Consider the following 19,413-nt stretch of genomic DNA (forward strand, 5'->3'; position numbering starts at 1 on the left):
GTAGCCAAGTGGACAAAAGATAGTGGAAGGACCACCTCTACTGCCTTTTGGATACATAACCCTTGAAAGGCTTTGCTTAGGTCAAAATCTGCAAACAAATCTCTTATTTAACTACAGGTTTTGACCCAATGAGCTTTGTGCACCTTTGCTTCTATATTTTCTTCTCCCTCTCAGTGAAAACACGAAAAATAACAAAAATAACCTCTGAACATTCGCAAATGATGCAAATTGCATTTTACACAAAATAGTTCTTTCATATTGGGAGAAAAGTAGAAGATTTTGTTTAAAATGTTGAAAGGAACAGAACTCATTCTTACAGAGAAGGCACTCCGCAAATACTCACTGGCCTGGGTAGAGTGAATTTCACAGCATAAGTCCAGACAAGGATTTAAAACAAAATGAAAATATTCCTAAACTCCATGTTAAATTCAAAATTGATTCTGAGAGTTAAGAGTCAAATTTGTCTAAGTGACAAAAACATTGCGTATAATCCATCAAAATCCAAATGCAGAGACACAGGGGATGCCTGATTTTATCACATTAAGAGCATTATGCTCCAGTCTAGTTAAACGAATCAACTTTGACATGACTTTGGGAGCAACTTTATGAGCTAGAAATCCTGATACCTATTCACAATCTCACATGTACAGGCACTAACACTAAACATTACAAGTTAATTGTAGAGTAAGTTACATCCTGGCAATGACATAAGTAGTTACAGGTGAAGCTTTGGAGCCTTAGAGAGCCACTATGGACAAAACAGTTAATTAAAACAAGTTCTAAGTTTCTTAATCTCTCTCCTCCCTTCAAAAATTAACACTCTTTGCTATATACTGCTATGTTGTTTCATCCCTGATGCACTCTTTCAAGGATTTTTTTTTTCCACTAAGACAAGAGCTACTTAACAGCTCACAGCATGCTAAGATGTCTGCTTTTAACTTGTGAGAGAGCACAAATTCAGGAACAATACATGTGCATGCATGTCTATGAAAACATCCTGGCTATATGTTTATGACAAGGTAGAGAAGGCAAGATGTCACCAAGGGATCCACAGAGGTAAAAAAAGAATGTTGCAGTAGAAAGATTTTCATTAAGGGATTTGATGGACAACTATTCCAATAAGTGCCTGGTACGATGCAAGTCCCAATCCTGAAACAGATTTTCAAATCTGCAAGACCATCAAAGGCTTATCAAAGGCCCTTGATCACAGAGTCACAGAAAATGCTGAGTTGGAAGGGACCCACAATAATCATCGAGTCCAACTCCTAACTCCTGCACAGGACAATCCCCAAGAGTCACACCATGTGCCTGAGAGTACCATCCAAGTGCTTCTTGAACTCTGTCAGGCTTGGTGCTGTGACCACTTCCCTGGGGATCCTGTTCCAGTGCTCAGTCACGCTGTGCATGAAGAACCTTTTTCTTATATCCAACCTGAACCTTCCCTGACACAGCTTCAGGCCATTCCCTTGGATCCTTGGGTTAAAATGGTGTGAGTTTAAACTGTTTAAAAATCAATGATAATTGGCTGAGGAACATTTCAAGCAGTTAAAGAAGGCGTGTTCAGCATAAACTTTGTAAACTATCACCTCTCCCATGACTGTACAGCTGAAAATGTTTCCAAATCATGTAAAATTTGAATGAAGGTAAGAGAACCTGCTTTTTATCCTGTCAAGAGTCTCAGGGAAAAGCCCAGGCTTAACAGTAAAGGTTTTACAGGCATTTGACCAAAGGCTAAACCTAGCTGGTGCTGCATTTACACCTGGAGCCTTCTTCATTAGGATGACTGCATGTAATGTTTGCATTGTGGCCAAAGAACAGCTTGGGTGCTCCACAGAGAGCCTAAGTCTGATTGGCACAGAAAGCTGGAGGCTATTTCTATGTCATGTCTATTTCTAATCAGAGGCCTGTTTCAGCTCCTCTTAAGCCCTGCAAATGGTTGATTTTTCTCCCCAGATTGCACATACGTACTTTGTCTGGAAGATTTATTTCATGACATTCTGAGGAGACCAGGACAAGTCACTTCCAAGATAAGGAAAAAAGGGTAACTTGTGCATCACAAATCTATTTCACAAAGAGTTCTGTATTTATTACAAAAGAACAAAAGTTTGGGCATAGAAATTTATTTTCTAAAGCCTCAGATGACATCTAGTTTGAAAGGATGGGATGTTTTTCAACACCTTGTACAGACGTAAAACTACACCTCGGCTTTTCTGGTCTGCATATATCAAAATTGAACCTTCACCTTACAGCTTAATTTTTAAAGAATTTCCTCAGAAATGGTGCAGGAATGCAGATAAAACCTTTGTGCTGATATGGGTTTTTTTTGTCGTTGTTGGGGTTTTTTTGTTTGTTTGTTTGTTTTTTAGTTTTTGTGTGTTTTCTCCACTACAGTTAGGTTTAAAATTCAAAGGAAACAAGTGACATGTACAGAGTTACAAAAATATATACCATAGAAACTTTGTTACCCATATTAGCTATCATGTTACTTACAATTTTTGCTTTTGCAACAGAAAATGTATTTAAATTGATACACAAGGCCTGCTGAAGGGTGAAAAGTGAGTCACTTGGTTCCAAGGACCAGAACTCATTAAAACTATTGGAAATTCTGTTCCACTTCAACTGGCTTATCAAAGCTATGGATATGGTTAAAAATCACCAGACGCTTCGTGTGCCATTTGTTTATGTGAAAAAACTTTTACCAAATTAACTAAGAAAAGCTTCTTCTTTAGAATTTTGCAGGCACAGCCCTTGGGGTTAGACATCAGAACTTTGACGTTTTTATTATGGTTTGCAGAGCTCAGTGTCTGACTCTAGAGTTTGTTAAAGATTTTAACTAATGGACTGGATCTGGATTTAAATTCCACCTTGGAAATTATGGGGTTCACATTATCTTAAACAGAGCGACAATCCTCCAAGAAAACAAATGAAAGCCCTCAAGAAAATCTGCATGATCTGTCCCACCTGACTTGTGAGTATTTAGATTCCAAAAGAAAGAAAATAAAATTCCAACCTCATCAGTTCCAGGTTTTTTTTCCTGGAAATAACCCACTTGTTTTGCTTCTGTTTCTCTTCACAGACTTCTCAGAAGAAGAGCAGATCACAGAGGTTTTATACCATCACAAGAAACACTTTAGTAATTGACAAACCCGTTATCACTTCATACACACCATGCCTTAGGAACATTTTGGTATCACTCTATGGGTACAAGGTCATAAGGCTTGAAGGACTCAGCAAAAGAAGCTTCCACCCTCATCTTCACAAAGCACATTGTAAAGGTGGGAAATGACATGCTTTTAAATTATCAAACCAAAGGAATTCTTCTCTGTGGTGTCCTTCATTTTCAAAAATCTTGCAGCATCCAAATAATTTTTTCCCTCTCCCTTTGCTTTGCTTCCTACAGCAACAAGTAGGAGAACCTCTACCTGAATTTCCAAAAGCAAAGCAGGAAATACTGGGCTTCAGGGAACAAATTCTTGAGAAAGCAGATTTAAATGTAAAAAATCTGGAAGACCATGTCTGCATGCTTCTAAATGTATTTATTTTACACACAAAATACTTGTAAAAGCCATTTTCTTCAGTCTTTGTGAAAACAATAATTATTAATGGGTTTGCATTATTAAGTCTTGAAAAGATTTTTAAAAATATAATTAACCTACTAAATTTCCATACTCTTGTGTATAGCACTTGTTTTTTATATTCACCTTTCTCATCCACTTGTCTTCCAGCACTCTCAGTGGAAAAGCAGATTGATTTATATTTCTCCCGTAATCACCTATCATGTTAATGCAGAGTTTAATCACAAAAGGATACCCTCACTAGAAAAACACATTTACATTTCTTCTGTATTTAATCATCATAATATTATCCTCAAACTGTTACCCATAAAGAGTCACAAGATTTATAAGAAAGAGGAAAAAAATACATAGAATGGCAGTAAGGAATATTTTTACTCGTATTAATTAGACATTGATTCACCATTGCTTAGTCATGAGTAGTTTGCATCCCTCCTCTTTACATGACAGCCAATCATTTTTTCACAACAGAACCTCTGCATATTGTCACAGACAAGAAGACACTCAATAGAAGCCCTAACAAAAGAAGACCAAATTTGGGAGTATAATTTTTAAAAAACAAATAAATTACAAATCAAAGAGTAAAGTATAGCAAATTATCTCATCTCCCAAAGGGTTACAGAAATGGGTTCCTGATTAGAGAGCTGTTCAATAAAAGGAGAGAATCACTGACTGACAGATGTTGTACACAGAAAAAGGTCTCTCCAATAAAGCCTTTCTGTCCCTACAGTAGGTGACTCTAACCCCCCAGTCTTTCCAAACTGATCAGGTTTTGTAAGCATTACATTAATGCCTCATTAAGTATGTACATCCAAACTTCCTTGCTCAGCTGTAATCCAAGTTTTTCTAACTTATCCTCTTTAAAATTTTTATTTGCTTTCTTCTTTTCGTTTATCAAGATCTGCAGGTTTATGTGACACAAAACAACACAGTAGTAGTAGCCATTTAACTTTTTCCTCAAAGAAAGGCTCCTTTTTCAATTTGTCAGTTTTCAATTGCTGCTGGTCTCACAAGGAGCCTTCTTGGAGTGATAGCTAAGTTAGAACTGAAGAGTATTTTTCTGATTTATAAATTAAAAGCAAAGGAGAAAAGAGGAATCAAAACAAACTTCTGCCAAGTTTTAAGATGCAGAATCAATGACTGAAAGCATTAAATAGCATTGCTTTGTGAGAGAGCAAGAACCTAAGTTCTAAGAGCTTAAAAATCTGCAGTTCTGTGAACTAATTCAAACCTTCAGATTCAAAGGCAAATTCAGCCTGAAATCTTACTATGACTGGAAACATTTTGTACACTTTCTTTTTCACAGCCCTTTTCTTGCTTTCTTTTCACTCCCTGTCTATGGGAATCTCAAAGTGCTGTTTGTGGTTCTCCTCCAGATTCATTCTAGGCACCTACTGAAGAATACAGGTATGTTATTACATGTCTTGTTAAGTATGGATCCCTTCGGACTTGGAGGGATCTTGTAAACTCAGTGAAAATTTCCAAGTACTGTCTGGTAAGTTCAAGATGGTCGGCAAACCTTCATTAAGCCAGTAACTCCTACAAGATAGCTAAAGAAACACCTCCCATAAAGAAATATTGAGAAAGGGTGATTCAGCCTCCTGTGGGGTAGAAGCTCCTCTCAAAAGGAAGGGAGGAAACAGACAGCACGGCAGAAGAGATATTTACTTTTCTTTGACTAGGCTCTTGGAATCACCACTGGAAGTAAAGTTCTTTCTGTGTGACTAAGAAAAGAACTGCTAGTAATATACTAAACACAAATTTTTTTTCTAACTCGAAAGCTATCCAATTTATGAACAGCGGGGTTTGTTTTGCATTCTTAACAGGAACAATCCTGAAAATCTCATGGAAGAAATGCTCTGCTGAAAATTGGGTCCACAACACAAGAAACCAGAAAATGCAAATCTCCCCTGCCTTGCTGGACCTACATTTTCTCAGTTCAAAGTCTTTTCAGTGAATGTGTTCTGAATCAAAATTTGTAAAAAAAAAAAAGTAAAGTCTTCATATTATTCTGGGTTTTGTTGAAAAGGTTCTTTACAGATCTAAACCATGTGGTGTTTTGAAGAAAAAACTGTTGCCCTAGTGGTTGTGCATATGATGACTGATATGCTGCATAGTCCTAAATAAAAGCCTAAGCAGCCTACTAAATACTCATACCTATGATGAAATTCTACATTTCAATAATTATAGCCAAACAGTGAACCAAATATAAACAAAAGAACAAAAAACCAGCCTAGATTGCATGGAATTAATTTACTAGTTCTGCCCTGTGAACTACACATCATCTTCATGGATACAGAAAATGGAGTCTACATGTTATATAAAAGAAACTAGTAGTTATAATACAACAATTTCCTAATCTCTCCAGTAACTGTGGCTAGGTTTAGGAGTAATTGATGAGATGAACATGATGGGTATCATCCTTTATTTGCATCATCTTGTATCTTAAAATAGAACTTTACCAGAAGAGTCTTGCAAAAAAACCCCCACAGCCTGTGAAAAGACTGTGTTAAAAACATATATCCTAATCTTCTATGACAGAGAAGAAGATACAAATAGAGATCTGGACATTTGTTTTACTCTTCTATAAAAGGTGCAGTTACCTTGAACAGGTCACCTTTTTACTGGTGAAATGGAAGACACAATCTCAGTGAAACTCACGAAATTTATTTTTCCTGATTTCTGAATTTTTATTTTGTTGTCTAGTTTGAAACTCAATATTTGTAATCAAGGAAAAGAAGGAGAAGAAAAAGTGAAGAGTATTGAAGAAGAGGTGTTCATGTACTTTACAATACTTGGGACCAATCACAATACTGCCTCCCTTCTTCCTCTCTCTCCCTTCCTCTGCCACAATTGTCACAGACATCTCTGGCCACATGAGGCTCCTAGTGTTGGCCAAGAAGCTTTTGTCTGGTTTGCTTTTTGAAATAGAAAACAGTCAGTCTGTTCCTCCTCCTGTGGCACATCATGAACATTATTACAAAGAACAGGAGGAGGGCACTGAAGCCAATTTCTACTTTTTGGTACTAAGCATGTGGCTATTTTATTTTATAGAAGCTTCCTAGAGAGTAATTTCTGGTAGCTATGAATTTTTATTATGACGATTTTTGCATGTTCCTCTGATGCCTCATATTTAAAACCACAGAGTGGTATAATGCAGAAGACAAGTGCATGCAGAAAATATTCACAGAAAATAAACAAAATAGCAAAAATAACAGATAAATATAGCAAAAATAACAGCAGAAGAACAATTTCCCATCTCAATGAAAACTGTTTAAAAAAAGTCTTACTGTATTAAACAAACGTGGGCTAGTGGACTATCTGCATGTTTAACCAAACAAAAGCTAAAAGTGGCTCAATTAAAATTGAAGTCCTGTCATTGTAAACTTGCCACAAGTCTTCTTGCACATTATACAGTGAAGAAAAGTTAAGATGCATTCTTAAGATTCCTTATGCTTTACAAGTCAACAGCTTTACAAACTCACAGCTATGCTCAGCTCTGAAATGTTAAAAAAAGAAAAAGGTTGGAATCCTTTTCAGAATAAAAGATTTCAAAATAGGCCATTTTTCCTTCAAAGAACACATACTGTACTTTTTTTTATCTGTCTTGAAGAATACAGCAGTTGAACAGAACAGACATAAAGAATAGGTTTGAGTTACTCAGGTCAAATTCCCCCTAAAATACATGTATGCAACTTCAATTACTTTCACATACACAGCAGATGGCTGCAATCATCTAATACAACCCCCTTCTACAAACTTATTTCAGAAGCACCTGCCAAAGAAGTAAAAATGCAACTTTTGTCTGCAGCTGCAAAGCATCCCTTTAAAGACATCTGACTTTTACCATTTTTGGTGGTGCTTGAAAGGTGTGCTCACCCCACCAAAAGAGTCTTTTTGATGGCCCATTATCTTTAGGAATAGCTCAAAACAATATTTAATGACACAAGCTACTGATAGAGGCAGAAATGCTGTATCTATTTTTTTCAATAGATTACTAGGGCACCTGAGGTGAAGGAAATTGACTTTAATGACAAATGAAAAAAATCCTATGAAAATTTGATTTAAAATAAATTAGATTTACAACTGAAAATAAGCAAAATGGAATAGTCTTTGTTAAGAGTTAATTGAGTACACAAGGAAGCTGCACCCACTTACATAAAATATGATTCTGATGTCATGTGCCAGTGCTGACATCAATTCTGAACTACATTCCTCTACAGATGTTGCACTCAAACCTCAGTGAATTCCTGCCTGCCTATAGAACAAAGGAAAGGTGTTCCAGAAGCACTAAGTGAATTAGAATGTGTTAATTGGCAGGGAATATAATATAATACAATACTGCAACAAATAATTGTAAAGTGCTGTCATTTTAACCATGGACTTTGAATGCATACTATTAAAAGGACATTTCCAAAAAGTAGTAACAAAAACAATCTCACCAAAATGTGATGACAAGTTTCTCTTTAGTGACCCAAATGCTTTCTTCCTCTTTAGTAATTGAAAGTCAACATGAGGGAATTAAAGCACATTTACTTGACTGTAAGTTTTGCCAAGAATTTATCCTGCAAAGATCCAGATATATAGCCCCTCCGCAAACAGGGATGTTTATGAAAGCTCAAAATATGATCAGAAAAATTCATGAAGGAAATAGGTACTATGAGCAAAACATATTACCTGAGACTTGGTAAACTCCTAGTAACAAATTTCTGATGTGCTGTGTTTTAAGGAAGTTTTACTTTGTCAGAACATTTGCCCGATTCTTACCTCTTTCCTGTGCATCTCTTTGAGCTATTGCTGAAGACAAGGTATGAGGTGAGTTTATCTGCTAGAGCTATTCTGTGTCTTCAGTCAGAGAGTCTTCCAGACTTGGATGCATTCTGATCCAGGTTCATATCCATAATTCCAAACAAATCTTTTCACTCTCAACTGGATTAGCCACGTATTCAGGGCATACAGAGAAACCCAAATACTGAGACGTGAGACTCACCTGTGCATTCATGTTGTAGTCCTTTCCCATAGTACCCTTTTTCACATATACACTCAAACTGGCCAGTGTGAGTACCACATTTACAGCTTGCCATGATGTCGCAGCAGTTTTCGTTTGCCTCACAGAGATAGGAACAATGCGATATATCTTCTTGGATATAGCTGCCAGAGGGTAGGTCTGAAATAGTATTAACTTATTAACAAAAAATTCAAACAGAAGTTCTCACACAAGCCTCATACTATGCCACTAGTGGAATGTTTGTTAAAAACCCTAAGTTCCAGTTCTAAGTACTAGTGACATCAGCGTGAAGCAAAGCCTTGCTATGCCCAAAATGTAATAAAGAAAATAAATTGGTGTCCTTGTTCTGGAAAAAGGCTCACTGAAATCCATAGTGCACTCAAATTTTTTCACTTGGCTTCATTTGAGTCTAACACTGCCAGAATGCAGACTCACTCCCAACAGAAGCTGTTGAGACAGCTTTTCCCAGCTTTGGTGGATGCCAGATTTGGCATCAGAAGAGTATTTGGTCATGGCATGTGTAACCAGTTGGTCATACCATAAAAAAACCCAAGTCTTTCTTCTGGCACATTCACATAGACCAATCCAACCTTACCGGGAACAAACAGGATAGCAGTAACGCACCAGAAAGGCAGTAAAGCCCTGCTTATTTAAAAGCCACATGTTTTTAAAAATTGTAGCAAATTCATGCAAATGGCTAGTCTAAGGCATGAAAATGCATTTCTAAGCCTCAGTCAAGCCTTGCAAACAAATGTTTCATTGTGTGTTCTCGCTTGTCTAAACCTACTCTATTTTTCAGGAAGAATTTTTTTTTCTAGAATATAGCAGATTAAAAGAGGGTAAAACCACAGTCCAAACTCATTCTATCGCTTGCACTTGCCAGTTTTACTGAATGTATAAGGTCATAAAAACAATTGTATTTACTCTTACACAGAGAGTTCTAAATCAGTTCTGAGCAGACTAAATTTTGTTGTTATGTAAGATACCAAAAGGTATTATGTCTAGTCCTGAAGTGTATACTAGGTGCCTCTTTAGGGCAATCATGTAAGGTTCATCCATTCCAGCACAAGCTACGTTGGGCTAAGAATACAGGCTGTTCTTCATGGACAAAATGAAGAGCTGAATGGATGTAAATACGTATATACATCAATGAGGAGAATTTTGCTCACATTTTGTTTATGATGAGTTAGTCAAATAAAATTTATGCTTTTAATGGAGGAACAAACACCTCCGCTAGAATGTACGAGGAAACAAAAGGGAATCAACACTATATGACATGTAAATGCAAGACACTACTGGAGATCTTTCTGTTCAGACCCCTCTGCTCTCTGTAGATTTCTGACGTTAGTACATTAATACCTTCATGAAGAGCTCTGCGTGCCAGAGCTTCAAACTCAGTAAAACTGTGAAGAAGGTAACAATGATCTTCTTTTGGGTGGGATGCCATATCATTCAGTTCTCGGATATTCCCCTGCCATATCCCAAAGGTGAAGATCTCCACTCCAAATTCACGCAAGGATGCTGCAATGGGCCTTGGGTCTCCCCCATTGGAATATCCATCCGTAATGAGAAATATCACTTTTGTGGAATTTCCACGGGCATGCCGCAATATTTGCTGGAAGAGAAAATGAAATTGCACACCTCAGCAAAGAGTTAACAGTGGTTGATCTGTACACTACTTCCCTCATGATGTGACTCCTTTTATTTGAATTATACAGATAAATTAGGCCCTTGCAAGATCTCCCACTATAACAAAGGTGAACCAGCTGCAAGCAGAGCCTGTGGTTAAACAAGGCCAACCGCTAATTTACAATGCAGTCACAGTCTGCAAAATCACAGAAATCACAACACCATCTGAAATGAGACACTTTTTACATTGATTGATAGTCACCTATGAATCAGACAGCAATGATTCTGACCAGTGCTTTAGCAACTTTGTTGTCTTCTGCTTAAACAGGTAATCCAAACATTGAAAATCTAGTGCAAGACCCAAAATATGATCTAACATATTTTAACATAATCTTACGTTTTGATCCACTATTACAAACCACACTTCTGATTTATTCTTAGTCTTTTCTCAACAACCATCTGGACAGTTGGTTATTTTAACCCCAGCACAGCACTTCCCATCATTCCTGTTGAATTGTCCTTTTCTCCCTTACAATGGTTTGCTAGCATCACTTCAGATTGTCCATTAGGGCATCAAAACTGCCTGTAGTCCCTTCCACCCTGCTGCCATCTACAGATTAAGGATCATTCTTTCTAATACTTCACACAAAACACTTGCGACACTACTCAGTAGCACCTGAGTGAGAACAAATGCCACAGATTCCTGCCCATTTCATCCCTCCAGTCTGACAGTGCACTACTGCACTGCTAATTACTCTCTAAGTACATTTGGTTTTGGATGACAGGCAGAGCGCCTCCAAAAATGCAATGCTGACATGCCATGGACTAGAAACCATGCAGTTACCATGCTGATTAGCCACTGTCTGTCAGAGTCTGAGTAAATATGGGACCACTACCAATCTCCTACTGGTGGTCAGGTGCTGACTGCAGCCCTAAAGCAAAGGATTGTGAAGGTGTACTTTCTCCTTCCTTTGTGAACTTCTGTAGAAGGAATTAGATTCTGACCTTCAGTTTGGTAGCAGGCAAATAACTACCATGTTTATTTCAATAATAGATCGTACCATGCTACGATCAATACAAAAGACCACATTTGACAGACCTATGAATGATACTCCAAAAATCATGTTGTTGTATGATGAGTAGGTAAATGTATTTAAGCCACCCTTAACAAACACAAATTCCAAAAATGGAGGTGACCTGAGTTGAGTAGTTTTATTACAAAATCTTAAAGTAAAACTTATGAAGTAAAATCATCTGCCTTTGAGCTCAAACAAAAGCATACAGTCTAGGTGAGTCTAAATAACCCGCAGAGTTTTTACATCCTTCTCAGTAAGCCAGGCCAGGACGATCTGATTTCAGGACCATTTGATTTTGATTTGTCAGTTCATAGAATCATAGAATAGATTGGGTTGGAAAAGACCTCCAAGATCATCAAGTCCAACCCCTGATCCAACTTCAATTACTATATCATGGCACCAAGGGCCACATCCAATTTCTTTTTAAAAACCTCCAGGGATGGTGAATCACTGATTTCAGGTAGATACTACACAAAAACAAGTACACAGACCGCAAATCAAAGCATATACCATTGACACTGTGGTCTGAGAGACTGCCAAGCAATGTTTTGCTGTTGGACTTGATTTTGTTACTGCTTCTATGCAAAACCCAAAGGGAGTGAAACCAAATTCTCTTGGACAAAAATACCCTTCACAAGTCAAACCTATTGTTCCTCATATTGTTTAAGTCGTAAGTGGAAAACCAGAATGAAGTGAAAAAGTGGAATGAAGTAGAAAGCTAGAATGAAAAGAATCAGGAAGAAAAAAGACAAGACAAAAGACAACACGAAGACAAATAGGAAAAAAAGTACAAATGCCTTATTTTAAAAATGGATTGTAAAACTGATGCTATAAGACAAGGGACATTGCAGGCAGAGAGGGTAGTGCTATTTATAATTAACATATAATTAACATATTAAGCATTAACTGTGCTATTTTAAAATAGAATATAAGCAACTTAAACTTCTATCCAACTTCTTAAGTATTCAGGATGAAATTCTCCACTAGGATGTTTCTCTCACGCTGTTTCAGTGAAAAGGGCTTTTTTTTGAAAAACAAGATGAAAAAACCATATGTTCCATCCATACTTCTTTGATTTTGGCAACCACAGCATCTCTGAGCTTTGAAGAAAGAACTTTCAATCTGCAAATCACATAATAAAGGTGGAAAAGTACGCCCCAAATACACTCAAGTTGTGGAATATGTGTAACTGAGGAAAACCCACAACTTACACAGGATTAAGACACATAACAGAGATTGCCAGTGCAATTCTCTGAAGATCCCATCTACAAGCAGCTTGCTCTAGCAGCATACCATTTCAACTCGTGATTATGTCATAACATGCACAGAAAGGGGAACAAAGCTTAATTTTGAAGGATGTAGCTTTGCAATTTCTGTAGTATCTGTTTCCCTGTGCATAACACAAAGGTGCACAAACTTTGAAGGCGAAGGTAGTGGATGGCATTACACATTGCCCTAGTTCTTCAGCAATTGATACTCAGATAGTAATCAAACTTCTATGTTTTCCATAAATACAGAAACATGTCTGCATGAACAGTGAATCAACTAGCTTGTGCCTCAGTAGTCTAGCCAGGACAACAGAGACCTCATAAATGATTTAATTCTGCTTAGTAAATTACCAGGGATCTCTGTTTTACAAAATTAGACTCTGAAACTGCTGAAACACAAACTCTCCATGTCTTTCTATGCGATCGAGAAAGTTCCTGATCCCATGAACAAATGCTTACCAAGCCCTCTTAAAAGATGAGGGTTTGAGTAAGTGGGAAGCATCAGTAAAAGACCATTTTTGAGGAGCAAATGACCATTTCTGAGGGGAAAATACACCTTAGCTACATGACTTTCAGACAAGGCAAGCAGCAAACAGCTTTTTGTTCTCTGCATCTCAAAGAGCAATTACCTCTTCAGGACAGCACTTCTGTCACACACAGACACAAACTGAGCTAACAGGTAAAAGAGCATGAGGCTGTCTTCCTGCTACATGAAGACTTGAATATTCAGGCATCAGGGGATCTGAATATAGAAACAGACAGACAAACAGACAAGATTGCTACATATTGCCCCTAGAAATCAAAACAAAACAAAACCACTGAACAGCTTGGCCCTCGTGTCTTGCAGCTGTAACTCTAGACACAGAATCCCTGCTGTATAACGGCAGAGGGAAATAACAAGGGAAGGAAAAAAACATTCAGCACGGGGTGGAGGGGAGACCAAAGTCTATTTTTAAATAATTTGTGTATGTCTGGTGGTCAAGTTAGTGTTTCGCTTCTTTTTGTGAAAGCACAGTGACAAAGGCCACCATCCAGAGCTGCTGACAATCCAGGTATCACTCCACATTACTCTAGCTCTTCTCTCCAATATTTGTGTGGCATTTCAGATAATCTTTGTTTCCTCTAACCCTGACTCACATTCCTCTATTCTGAGAAACCTCTCTCCTTTCCTTTCCAGAAAGTGGTTTTGAAAGCTGTTCTTTTCCCCAACAGAAATATCATATATTTTTAAATGTGTGTTCACTTAACCCCTAAACTTATGAACACACACAGAGATCATTCCACGTATTTCACCAGTCCCTGCCAACTTCATGGACTGTATCTATATAAAGATGACTTTTTTTCATGACAAGGCTTTGCAGTCCCTTCATAAATCGTCATGCTCTTCAATAAATACAGTTTAAAAGCCCACTAAATGGTACTAGGAATTTAAAAGGATCCTGAGAACCTGTTTCTTTGGTATGAATATCCGCATCTGCTTTTGATTTATTGTCAAATGAAACTGAGTACAAGCTATAACTCAAAATACAGTGCTGAATGACGTTTAATTGAGAACACAGCCCATTTGGTCAATGCTGTAAATTAATAAGGGGTAAGTACAAACAAAACAAACCAATTAGTGCTCTTGATGATTGACAAGAAATGCGTGGGGTCACTAGAAATATCTAGTCTTTTACCATTTTAGTAACTATTTTCTTGTCTACAATTCTTTTACAGGAGTGATAGATCAGTCAGTTTCAGTAAACCTTCCAGATCTTAACTAAAACATTCTTTTCACATTAGCAAAAAGTTATTACCATCTGTATTGTGTTCAGTGTCTGTTTAGGGTGCACAAATATCTGACAGACTTGCCCAATTTTTTGTGCCAATAACACCCCTTAGAATTAAAAAATGAAGCCTTGTGCAACAAAAGAGTTGTCGTACAAAATCCTCCTCTAGAAATTCACTACTGTAAGGGAAGTTAAATCCCATTAGTAAAGTCACAAAAACAGCTAAACCTCTAAATTTAGTGTTTTTAACATTAATATGGAGTTTGTAATATAAAATTAGGAGGCAAGAAGCATCCAAGGGCAAAGACTCCTTCAGTCGCTTGACAGACACAGCAAGGATGTTGTCAAAGGTTCTTTGTTACTGCCTCAATTACCTCATCTGCATCCAGTATGTAAACATATAAGCTTGGGCCTGATCCCTGTCCTTACTCTCTGGTTTGCTTTTAAAGAAGATTCTGACCATACAGAACTGGCTATTAATAAATCTGTCTAGAGGGAAACAAACTGAAATGAGTTAACCTCTCTCACTTTACAAACTAAGCCTTAGGTAATGTTAGACAGCTCCAGGATCCTTGCTAGGAGAAGTTTACCTTAAAAGGCTTAAGTTGGAACCCAGCCCTCAAAATAACATTATCCAAGCATTCACCTTGTAGGAAATACACTACCTAAGAGAATGTTTTTTGTTATAGGTCAGGAAGAACCACCACTGCATCTCAGAAGCAAAACAGAAAGCCCTCCACTAAAGAGCCATTCAGCTCCACTATACCAGTTGACCACTTACACTGAATTTCTTTTCACTCTAGGAATAACATAAAACTTACAGTCTAAGGGATGATTTCTGAATAGAATGAGATTATTCCTTTTTCCCAGAGGATCACTTATTCACTATAAAAGGAATAATTCCCATTTCATAATATAACAGAATTTAACTATATGTAATACAACATATTCACTATTAAGTACTGCATAGATTTGACATATATATTCATCTGAATATTAAAACAGTATGTCTTAATTTATCACGGATGGCTTCAGAAGCAGATCTGCATGTCATTCACAAAGGAAATGGCAATGCTAAATCTCTTTGCAATGCTCAACCTTTGTTTCAAAGTTTCTTTGCTTTCATCCTTCCTGCAGGTAAAAAGATCCAAATCTGGCAGAAAATGTTATACAAATAAATATTCTATAAACAAAAGAATAATGAGTACTGGAATCAACCATAGCTTTTGGTGGAGATGAGGCACTTATCACTGAATCCAGAGCAACCCTAAGGAACCTGCTCACTCACAAGAGCAATGCAAAGCCAGGGGGTGACAAGTACAGTTCCCCTTCATCATGACACAAATGCTGCTATTCCCTTACATAAAAGAGCTAGCTATACCTCTTGTACTCCCTCTCTAAAACAGCAAAGTTCTGATTTTACCACCTTTTCTTTTGGTCACTGAACACTGCTATTTTCACTGTTCCAATCAAATGAACTAAAAGATATTCCACAGTCAGAGGTTTTGGTTTCCAAGCTTTTACTACTTTCTTCTGCACTGCTACACAAGCTCTAGAGCGACTCTAGTGCTGTTACCTAGACAGAAAAAAAAATTAACTAATTTTAAAGCTTTCATTAGATATTTCCCTAGCAAAAAATGCACTCATAATTCAGAGAAAAGATGTATCTATAGAAATAACCTGGATATATTTAAATAGTGCTCTGAGTAACTGCAAAGTATCATCTCAGTAAATCTTACAACTTTGTCAGACACCACCAATCTATGGATGAAAGCACACAGATAAAAAGGCCAGGTATGCTCATGGCCAGGACATGTAGAGCCATGTCATCTAAGGAAGGACTGACAGATCTAGAATTGTTCAGATGAAGAAAAGAAGGCAAAATGTACATATCCATGCATATATATAAATACTTGAATTACATACATAAATATATATATAATTTATGTACATAAATATTCCATATACATAGATCCATGTATATATATAAATACTTAATGAGTGGGGGAGTAAAGAAGATGTATAAAGAATTTTGATAGCATGAGGCAAAAAGCACAAATTTAAAGACCAAAATTCCACTTAAAGAGACCTGGACAAATCAGAGGACTGGGCAATCACCAACCATATGAAGTTCAACAAGGGAAAGTGCTGGATTCTACATCTGGGATGGGGCAACACTGGATGCTCGTATGGACTGGGGAATGAGATGCTGGAAAGCAACTTCATGGAAAGGGACCTGGGGGTCCTGGTCGATGGCAAGTTGAATCTGAGTCAGCAGTGCCCTGGCAGCCAGGAGGGACAACCCTGTCCTGGGGGGCATCAGGCAAAGCATCACCAGCTGGTGGAGGGAGGGGATTGTCCTGCTCTGCTCGGCACTGGGGCAGCCTCACCTTGAATATTGTGTGCAGTTTTGGGCACTGCAACATAAGAAAGATATTAAGCTGTTGGAGAGAATCCAAAGGAGGGCAATGAAGATGGTGAAGGGCCTTGAGAGGAAGCCGTATGAGAAGGAGCTGAGGGCACTTGGTGTGTTCAGCCTGGAGAAGAGGAGACCTCATTGCAGTTGCAACTTCCTCTCGAGGGGAAGAGAAGGGGCAGGCACTGATCTCTTCTCTGTGGTGACCAGTGACAGGACCTGAGGGAACGGCCTGAAGTTGTGTGAGGGGAGGTTTAGGTTGGATATTAGAAAGAGGTTCTTCACTTCTACCACCAAAGGGTGGTTGGACACTGGAACAGGCTCCCCGGGGGAGTGGTCAAACAGCAGTGGTCAGCACCAAGACTGACAGTTCAAGAAGCGTTTGGATGATACTCTTGGGCACATGGTGTGACTCTTGGGGATGGTCCTGTGCAGGGTTAAGAGTTCGACTTGATGATCCTTGTAGGTCCCTTCCAACTCAGCATATTCTGAGATTCTGTGATTCTATGAAAAAACATTTTTACTACAAGGGTGATCAACCATTGAAACAAGTTTCCCAGAGAGTTTATAGGATCTCCATCCCCAGAAATACTCAAAACCCAACTTGGACACAGTCCTGAGCAACCTAAAGAAAAAACAAATAACTCAAAATCACCACTGGCTTTGCAAAAACAGGAACTACTACATAGAATTTTGGCTTACACAGTTGTGTGAGGACTGTTGGATCTGGCGACTTGAAATTGTGTGGCTTGCAGTTTTGAGCCCTGAACTAGAAAGAACTGAATGCGCCTAATTTCCAGAAAACAACTAACATACATATCCTTCACTCTCTATCATTCTGAGGTCTTCTAAACAGGACATTAAAAGACAAAGCATGTTACGTACATAGCCATTTTCTAAGGTCTTGGTGCTATACAACCTTCTAACAACTTTATCACGACTTCCAAAAATTACTGGAGGCCCTTATATGCTGCTATGTTGTGTGCCATGTTCAAAATATCATCTTGTTAATAGATCTGTTTGATTTGAAAAACTAAAAATCCTAGTTTTCTTTGTCTGTGAGCAATTTCCATCATTAAAGTAACAAAGCTGTGACTTGATTTCTCCAGTACTGCTCCAGTCTTCTGCTAATAATAAAAACAAGGACTCAAAAATATTTTACTGAATATGTAATTGATCTCCATGTATTTTCAGACCAAGCATTCACAACACTATTGACTAGTGCATCTGCCAAATATTTGTCTCTTTTGTGTTTGCTTTAAACATTTATTATTTTAAAAAAAGCAGGAGGGAAAAAAGAGCTGAACAGCAAAATCAATTCCAAAAGGACAAACACAGTTCATAACCTTGCCCATCTACTGCCGGCTGCCACTGCTCAATTATGTTCTGAATATATCTATTTTTTATATATATGAATATTTTTTTTTTTGCTCCAGGACTGCTAGAATTGAGCAACATTAACAGAGATTATCATTGCTAAGAATTGTCCCAGACCAAGTGGGTGTTGGGGAGTGTCTGGGAGATAAATAAGAGTCCCTGATTACCTGTTTATACTGTATACGTCCAGCAGAGCACCACGCCACTGAATGCTAAAGCTTTTTACAGATTGCTGCTCATGTCTTACTGATTGAAGTTACCAGTGAGACTCTGAACCAAAGGGAGCATCATAATTTTAAAAAAAGCCTTTGTTTTGAATTGTGTTAACATCATAGAGAAGTAAGTTGCTCCAAGATTTGAACAGGTTCCTGGTCATATAAAGAGCCTACCTGTTGCTAAAGGCAATAGTGCTTTTAATTTCTGCACCTGGAAAAGTCAAAAAATTCTGACCACAACAAACATTTTGTCTCACTGTAAAATCTGAATTACAAATTCCAGTAACACGTGGAATGGGAAGACAAAGGATAAAATATGTATCATAGAACATGCAAAATAAATTTCATATGGAATATTAACACTGAAGCTCGTGTTAGGAACTATTGCTAAACATGATGTGTTTTGGTGTAAAGACCTCTCGTAAGACTAGGAAATTCGTTAAAAATAAACCAACTTATTTTGTCCTAACTTCTTCAAAATTTTAATGCTGGGAATTTATTTCCTTCTCTTGGAACAAACCACTCTGTAGCTTTTCTGGTTTATCTTCGTATCTCTGGAGCAAAGCACATGCTAGGACTGATTTCTCTGTGAAGGTGCTAATTTTAAGGACTGCGGATCAGAAGGTACTTATAATCAGACCCCTCCGGCAAAGGTCCTGAGACAACAACAAAAAATGGCTTTATACTGAAAAGGAATCTCTATTCCTGAAACATTTAGGGTGATGTCATCCACATACCACAGCTGTGAAAGATTTAATTTGTTGTGCAGCTAGTTCTGATATTATATCAGTGAGATTTGTGTTAATTCCTGCAGCAATATCCCTAGTTTCTCGCTTCTGCCTCTGTATGTTACACTGGGAAATGGCTAAAGGCTTTGTAGTACCATACTGTAAATACAGAGTGTGCCTTCTAAGGGACGTCTGTCTTGGCAGATATGCAACGCAGTGGATGCTGGCACTCATAATTATAGCTGTCATCCTGAAAAGCTTCCGGAATGGATTATTTTCTTTAAGTGTCATATTGGTTTGCCTAGCTTTCAGGTTCATATACTTTTTAAACTTCTACAGAAGAGTGTAGGGGTGT

At 37.8% G+C, this 19,413-nt stretch overlaps 1 protein-coding gene across 1 annotated transcript in view; it reads right to left on the reverse strand.

Annotated features, from left to right (window-relative positions):
• The window catches only part of SVEP1 (sushi, von Willebrand factor type A, EGF and pentraxin domain containing 1), a 122,704-nt gene that overhangs the window by 95,783 nt on the left and 7,508 nt on the right, over positions 1-19,413 (reverse strand). Inside the window, exons 2-3 of the mRNA XM_039389307.1 lie at positions 9,940-10,195; positions 8,563-8,739 (exon numbers count right to left, since the gene is read on the reverse strand). Coding sequence (XP_039245241.1) covers positions 8,563-8,739; positions 9,940-10,195 — 433 coding nt within the window. The remainder of the gene's footprint in view (positions 1-8,562; positions 8,740-9,939; positions 10,196-19,413) is intronic.

The sequence above is a fragment of the Pipra filicauda genome, unplaced genomic scaffold (assembly GCF_003945595.2).
Source record: "Pipra filicauda isolate LSUMZ 115617 unplaced genomic scaffold, ASM394559v2 scaffold71_size5581439_pilon, whole genome shotgun sequence".
NCBI lineage: Eukaryota > Metazoa > Chordata > Aves > Passeriformes > Pipridae > Pipra > Pipra filicauda.